Here is a 7,869-nt window from a genome sequence, read left to right on the forward strand (position 1 = left end):
GTGATCGTGGAGCCCAAGAAAGTAAAATCTCTCACTGCCTCCATTTCTTCCCCTTCTATTTGCCAGGAGGTGATGGGACCAGTGGCCATGATCTTCGTTTTTTTGATGTTGAGCTTCAGACCATATTGTGCGCTCTTTCTTTGATTCCTCCTCACTTTTTGCCATCAAGGTTGTGTCATCTGCATATCTGAGGTTGTTGATATTTCTTCTGGCAATCTTGGGATTCATCCAGGGCAAATTTACTAACATGCATTTGGTAAGATGCCACGAAATTTTTTTATTTCCTCCTCTGGAAATCTCCCAAGAGTCGCATCCCCCCAAAAGAGGAGAATTTCCAAGGTTCCCTGTGATCAGTATCGTTGCACGAGAGACCTGCAAGCTAAGGCAACTTTAGGCGGCGAGTGTGCACGTCGTTTCGCGGACTTGGGTTGTTTCCGTCCTCCGCCGCCAGGGGGCAGACAAGGGAACTCGTTGCTCCTCTGTTCCGAGTGAGTCCGCTCTTCGCTCTTCGTCGCCCGGAAGCGGAAGGAGTTTCCTCCGAGGGCGGGAGGGGAGAGAGGTCGTGCTGGGCTCCGCGGCGTCTCCTCATGGCTCGCGTGCCGCGCACGCTGCTGATCTTCGGCGGCTTCGTGGCCGTGCTGGGGGCGGCCTTCTACCCCATCTACTTTCGGCCCCTGATGCACCTCGAGGAGTACAGTAAGTCGAGCGGAGAGCGCGTTCTGCGCACGCGCGGCCTTCTGCCGCTTGGCCGGAGCCCCGCCCCTGTTCGAATCTCGAAGGAAGGGATGGGAAGCGGCCGTTGGCTGCGCGCGCAGCTTTTCCTCAGAGCGGTTTTTTTCCTCCCTGCACCTCCCGCTCTCCGCTTTACCTGACGCGGGAGCGGAGCTGCACGTGTGAACCCGACATCGAGGGTCCTGTCACGGACCCGGGTGCAAGGAAGAGTTAGATGACGAGCCGCTTTGGGCGATATGAAGGGAACTTCGGAACTCCCAGCCTCTTGAGAAATCAGGCAGGCGCCTTCGCTGTCTTTTTTATTTGTAAGGCGCCTGCTGACAAGAATTCTTACTATAGGAAAGCCTATCCAGGTGCTCAGAAAGCTGAGGGGATGTTTGATCCTTTAAAAAAAAAGCATTTCTGCTTTTGTAGGATTTTAAAGTAGGGTTGTAGATTTCCCCCCTCAGTAAATAATAATAATAATAATAATAATAATAATAATAATAATAATAATAATAATAATAATAAAGTAGGGTTGTAGATTTTCCTCCTCAGTATAATAATAATAATATTAAAAAGTAGGGTTGTAATAATAACAACATCAATAATAATAATTGCTATTATTATTATTATTATTTCAGTGAATCTACTCCGCCTACGATTTAGTCAAACACAGCTCTCTGACTTTGTTACCTTTTTGTTTCAATCAGTGGAAAACATTATTATTTCTATTATTTCAATGGAAACACACCCACCCCCTGGGTGTTGTAGAGGATAGAACATTCCACACATGGATTTGTGATTTTTTTGGGGGGTGGGGTATTTGGCTACCCTGAGTTACAGTGTAAATTGGCTTCTTTGGGGGAGGCAAGTGAGATGGTCCCCAAAACAGCCTATAAGGCTTTTTCTTCCTTAAAAAAAAAAAAAAGCCTTATGCTTCTGGTTTTTTTTTAATAAATTTTTTATCGAGTTTTCAAAGTTTACACACACACAAACAATACACAACACAAACATACAAACACAAATACAAACACATATAATTTCAAATCCCTAATTTCTTAACCACTTTCCTGGACTTCCCCACACCTCCCCCTCCTGCATTCCAACTTCAATAGTTTACTCAGCAAGTTCTTATCTCCCTCTTTTACCTTATTAGTATTTTACTTGTTTCTTCTTAGTTAACCAAATTTGACTTATAACCCTCAGTTTAAACCAAAATACCCATCCTTAACATGCTTTTCTAAGGACGACCCCATTCCCCTTCCACAGATTCCCCAATTTTTATATTATTTACAAAACAAAGTAACAAAGAACAACATATATTTAAACACCCTTTGGATTCCCAAACTCTCGCCCCCCCCCCCTTTCCCGGTCTCGATCCTCAGCAAATGTCCATCAATCAGTCAACTCTCAGCCCGGATCTCTCACGTCCGAGGCCCTTAAGTCTGTCTCAGTCCCTCTCTGCCGGTTCTGAACACAGTGAATGGGCATCTCTAGTTCGTACTATAATTGCTTGATCGTAAAACAAACAAACCCCAGTATCCTAGATGAATTATGTCATAAATCTACTTCTGAGTAAATTCTATAATGAAAAGAGCATCACCCTGTATAGGACGTTGATGGTTTAAGTGTCATGTTCGCCATCACCTAAGATACAACTTCAAATCTCAATTTAGTGGACCAAAGAAGCTTTGCCTTTGAGGAAAAAGGAAAGCTCTCTCCGAGGTGCTAATACCCTAAGGCTCATTCACATATGAAACTCGTCACTTTAACTGTGCAGTCGTTAAAAAATAAATGTGCGTGCATCTCAAGGGAGAATTGTGGTCACCCCCTTTCCAGCATGTGCAAACGCATTGCAATGCTTGCTCATTCCTCGTGCATGAAAGTGGGCGTGTTCCTCCCAATAATTGATGGGGATGTGGGAGCAATCCAAATTAATATTGAAACAAAATAAAAATAAAAAATTCCTTCTAGTAGCACCTTCGAGGACAACTAAGTTTGTTATTGGTATGAGCTTTCATGTGCATGCACACTTCTTCAGATACCTTCTTCAGTGTGCATGCACATGAAAGCTCATACCAATAACAAACTTAGTTGGTCTCAAAGGTGCTACTGGAAGGATTTTTTTAAAAAAAAATTGTTTCAACTACGGCAGACCAACATGGCTACCTACCTGTAACTCAAATTAATATTGTTATTCCTTTTGAAGGGGGGGACATTCGTCTCCCTGGCTGGCATGCAGGCACATTGCACACAGTATTTTCTTGGGGTGATGTTCTACTAGGACCGTTTTGGTTTGTGCAGCTGGGACTGTTGTGTTCAGGACCTGATTCTCATATATGAAATACACAAACAGGAGCAGAAGCATTTATGACTGGTACCCATACTCGTCATACCATGCTCTCTATATACGAGTGGGGAGAAGGTACCATATTTTTTGCCCCATAGGACGCACTTTTCCCCCTCCAAAATAGAAGGGGAAATGTGTGTGTGTCCTATGGGGCGAATGCAGGCTTTCGCTGAAGCCTGGAGAGCGAGAGGGGTCGGTGCGCACCGACCCCTCTCGCTCTCCAGGCTTTGCGCAGCTCTCCGCAAGCCATGGGAGCCCGGCGCTGGGCTCCCGCGGCTTTTGCGGAGAGTTGCCTGTTCTGGGGTCAGGGGAAGCTCGGGCTTCCCCCGCCCCAGCCCCGCGCCCTTTATTTTCCCCCAAAAAAACTAGGTGCGCCTTATGGGACAGTGCGTCCTATAGGGCAAAAAATACGGTATTTCAATCCTTTGACATCACAAACGGAATCATAGCTGTCCACTTTTCCCTTTTCTTGCGAGGAATCCTATTCGGAATAAGGGAATTTCCCTTAAAAAGCGGGAAACGTTGGCAGCTATGAACCAAATATGCTTTGTGTGTTTCTGTTCTCTAATTCAAATCCATGATGATTAAAATGTGTAGTTCAGCTCTGGAAGTAATTTTATTAAAATAAAATGGACAAATTGCACAGGCAGTACTTTCTATTATAAAACCAGCAGAGGGAGCATTGACTAATGCAGTCTGATTCCAGAGCCTCAGTATACTTACACAGTAGAAATGAATGGTACATATAATACCGTCCTGACTCTCTCTTCCTTGCTCCCTAAAGAAAGAAGGCATACATTGGAAAGATGGTGAGAAGGAATAATAAGTACAGTAATACGAGGTGGTATTTCCGACAGTGGTTCAGAACCTTTAGCATTGTATCTGACACAAGAATGTTACACTTCCTACTGTGAATATTCCTTTCTGTTACAAACAGAGTCAGATGATTAATTGTTGAAGATAAGCAAAGCAGTAATAGTACACAGTTCAGGCTCTTTGGCCCATTTTTTCCTTTGTTATCTGATTTAAAAATATTTTCCCAGCATTTTCATTTACTATGGTGCTAATGTTTCCTGCCCACAAATCCAGTATTTGTTGGCGCTTAAACCAGTAATTCTCAAGCTGTGTGCTGCAATAAATACCTTAAGTCAGGGGTCAACAACCTTTTTCAGTCATGGGCCAGTCCACCATCCCTCAGACCATGTGGTGGGCCGGACTGTATTTTGAAAAAAAAATGAACGAATTCCTATGCCCCACAAATAACCCAGAGATGCATTTTACATAAAAGCGCACATTCTACTCATGTAAAAACACCAGGCAGGCCCCACAAATAAGCCAGAGATGCATTTTAAATAAAAGGACACATTCTACTCTATGTAAAAACACACTGTTTCCCGGACCGTCCGCGGGCCGGATTGAGAAGGCGATTGGGCCACATCCGGCCCCCGGGCCTTAGGTTGCCTACCCCTGCCTTAAGTAATGAAAGATACATATGGGACCAAAATACCTACTTATAAAGGAGCCTGCACCTTGAACAACTTACTGCTCTGCCCTTATCTCTTTCTCACCAGCTTCATTGGTTTAAAGTTATTCTACTGTGTCTGCCTGTGCGATAGGATCATTCCGTTACCCTGAACATGGAGCAGAATTACATGCCTTCAGAGGAGGCACATCTAAAACTTGTTGGGAGTCTATACAATAGGCCAGGCTCCCTGCTGCAGATAGTTGCCCTTCATCTTGTGCAGGATGAGGAGGAAGGGGGTGGAAGAGCTGGGTGAGGGGCAGTTTTGAGTCAGAAAAGTGCCTCATATATTATTTTATAGATCGTGATTTGGGTAGATGTGTAGATGGGTGTTTTGAGCAGGCTGGTTTCCATCATTTTCTTCCCACACTAAGGGATAAATGCACTTTCTCACCTACTAATGCACTTTCTCACCTACTGTAATGTTTTGTGTTTACCAGAAAAGGAGCAAGCAATAAATCGAGCTGGTGTTATACAAGAAGATGTTCAGCCTACAGGTATAGCTCTAAACACTTAGTTGAGATGTGTTTATGTAAATTATGTATATCTTAATACTGTATTCCAATTCCAAAGAAGTTGACATGCAAAGGAGTTAATTTAGGATTTCATACAAAAAAAGATGCAACTGTATATGAATGCTTCAGTACAAAGTATACATGTTGTGATTCAAATAGAAGGGCATGTGTTTTTCACTCGGTTCTACCTTTCAGCTACAAGCAGAGGTTATTGTACAAAGGTTATTGTACAAAGATTGGACCATAGCTTTTAAGTATTTTGGTGAGAAGCAGAGTTATGGAGACACACAGATTCCCTTTATACAAGGTCCAGAACATTGTATTCTCTACTAATATAGTCATATGCCTGTGCAAGAAATTCTGTAAGAAATTCCCTTTGATCTCAGCAGAACTGTTGAAAATACTGTTCTATCTTTCATATAATTCTGGTAATAGTCACTTTATCTATTTGAATGAGTAATATTCCAACTGGTGTTCTCAATTGCAACAACTCAGTTAAAAATATCCCTTTCTCGAGCAAGATGCTCAAAATGTTCAGGTTATTCAGATGAGCAAATTATTGTGACTCATTTCAGTCTGCATTCATGCCTGGTTTTGGCACAGAACAAGTTTTGTTTGCCCTGATGGATGACTTGCATTAGGAGAAACATGGGGTGTGTAACCCTGTTGATTAGCCTTGAGCTCTCAGTGACTTGATAACATCTGTATGCTGTCCTATGCATGTGGGACCAAGAAGATCACATTCCATGTTTCAGACTCTCTTCAGACATGGTCCTTGTCCAGTTGTTCAAAATACGTAATGTACTCACATGTATAACTTCATGCAGAGAAGCTAGGTTGTAGAGAATACATGCATTTATTGACATTACAACAGCCTTCTAAAATGCTTTTTTATCTCTCCTGTTTTATCCAAAGGATTAAAAGTATGGTCTGATCCATTTGGAAGAAAGTAAGGACTTCTTTGGGTATGATCTCACCAATGAATGTATTTTCCCTTATTCCATCAGTGATGCTTCTGGTTCTTTGAGTCAACCAAGATCATGCAGAAAAAGAACTCCACACATGGAATTGTTTTATAATATCACTTTACATAAAGAGCAGTAGCAGCTGTTGGCTCTCAAGAGATAAAGCCCATTGTTTCCCCAGTGATGTAGTAGGAAATGCTGCACTGAATGTTTTCTATTAACCAAATGGAATAATTGCCTTTTTCTTCATTGGAGGAATGAAGGAGAATTGCTTTGGTGAATGTAGTGTAAACATTACCAGAGTAGATTATGGAACTAATGAGGTGTGAGAGAGTTTTAAATTATGTACATTGATTGTAACATTTTTGTTGAACTAAACTGTAGTACTGCAGTTCAGTTTTCATGGATTTTGTTGTTAAGAGAAAAACTCAGTTTCAGATAACTTATTAATGTGTAAACTCGCTGTTCAAAAGTAAAGATTTGGATGCGTTGACTTATTTCTGTATATAAATCTTTTGAATGACTACACAGCTTTTTGCCTTTTCCTGGAACTTCTGTAAGTAGTTCTTTTCATAGAAAACCTGGCGATGCTTTTAATTTTTTCTACTAACCTGGTTTCAGTTTGAAACTGCAGGAATGGGCAACTACTGTCTTCTCAAAGGTCACTATAGTGTCCAGACAGTGGTCCATATGTCATAAATATATGTGCTGCACAAGCTGACATCCAAATGGGTCAGTTGGCACCTTGTAATAATATGGGCCTTGTCCCTATAAGCCATATAGGCAAATGAGTAACCAGTTACATACAAAATTCAAATGAGATGCAGTATTGTTGGCAACTTGAGTCTAGAGAGAATGGAGTGCACCTCCAAGAGCTAAGTCAAACTGCTGTGTGAGCAGCATTGAAGTGACCTCCCTAGGTCACAAATTTGAGTAGTGTGCATGGAGGTCCTGAGCTGCCCTGACAACAAAACGTCCCTCTCAGCCTCCCTGGTGTGGTCCAAAGGAAAGCAGAGAAATATGCTTGGCACAGCTTGGCTGCAGGAGTTGCCAGAAGGTGCCATCCAACCATCTTGGGGACTCCACTCTGGATTTGTGCAGGGTTTACTCCTGAGCCTTCTCTTGAAGACATCCCACAAGCAGCAAAGGTCCAAGATCAGAATTTTCCTTCTCCTAGATGAGCGACTTTCCCGGTTTGACAAGCTCCACCTGCCCCTTCCCTCTACAGCACGTGCAGAAACCACCTTCTTGACCATTGGACCCACTATTGGTCTTGTCCGCTCAATCTGCTGGAGCCTATCTTCAATGCAGGGAGAGTCCCTAACACACTGAGGGTTTGAGACCTATCGGCTACCCTCACCTGGTTTAGCCACCCAGTCGAAGATATTTCCAAGGGTGTAGCCACTGTCTCATGCTGATAGCGTCTAGGAGCCACAGGTTGAGAGTCAAGTGCAGGATGGGGACCAAAGGTGGACAAATAACCCTGGAAGGAGCGTGATGTGTCCCCCACCCAGAGGTACTACACCCCCCTACACCCTGGTGCAGTATTAAAAGTGTGAGAGCTATATTTGTTATTGCTTGACAACATTTCCCAAACCTTTACTAAATATTTAGTAGGGCTACTATGGACAAATTGCTTTGGAGGCTAGGTACATTTTACTAGAAGACCATTCCTAGATAATAATAAGAGTCTGCCTTATACAGTGTTTTCTCCCCTACCTGGGGATGCTGGCAATTGAACCTTGGACCTGTGCCTGTGTTCTAGGAATTCTGAGGTCTTAAATATAGAATAAATGTTGAATT

At 42.8% G+C, this 7,869-nt stretch overlaps 1 protein-coding gene across 1 annotated transcript; it reads left to right on the forward strand.

Annotated features, from left to right (window-relative positions):
* The first annotated feature begins 518 nt into the window (after positions 1-518).
* SMIM20 (small integral membrane protein 20) lies at positions 519-6,590 on the forward strand. The gene is made up of 3 exons (XM_081207981.1): positions 519-696; positions 5,027-5,083; positions 6,017-6,590. The coding sequence occupies exons 1-3, from the start codon at positions 588-590 to the stop codon at positions 6,052-6,054; spliced, it is 204 nt and encodes a 67-aa protein (XP_081064107.1). The 5' UTR covers positions 519-587; the 3' UTR covers positions 6,055-6,590.
* The last annotated feature ends 1,279 nt before the right edge of the window (positions 6,591-7,869 follow it).

The sequence above is a fragment of the Podarcis bocagei genome (genome assembly GCF_964188305.1).
Source record: "Podarcis bocagei genome assembly, chromosome: 9".
Lineage (NCBI taxonomy): Eukaryota > Metazoa > Chordata > Lepidosauria > Squamata > Lacertidae > Podarcis > Podarcis bocagei.

Coding starts and splice junctions, on each gene's coding strand:
- SMIM20 (XM_081207981.1), top strand. CDS start 588: ATGGCTCGCGTGCCGCGCACGCTGCTGATCTTCGGCGGCTTCGTGGCC. Junction 697..5,026: donor GATGCACCTCGAGGAGTACA/GTAAGTCGAGCG, acceptor TGTGTTTACCAG/AAAAGGAGCAAGCAATAAAT. Junction 5,084..6,016: donor AGAAGATGTTCAGCCTACAG/GTATAGCTCTAA, acceptor TTTTATCCAAAG/GATTAAAAGTATGGTCTGAT.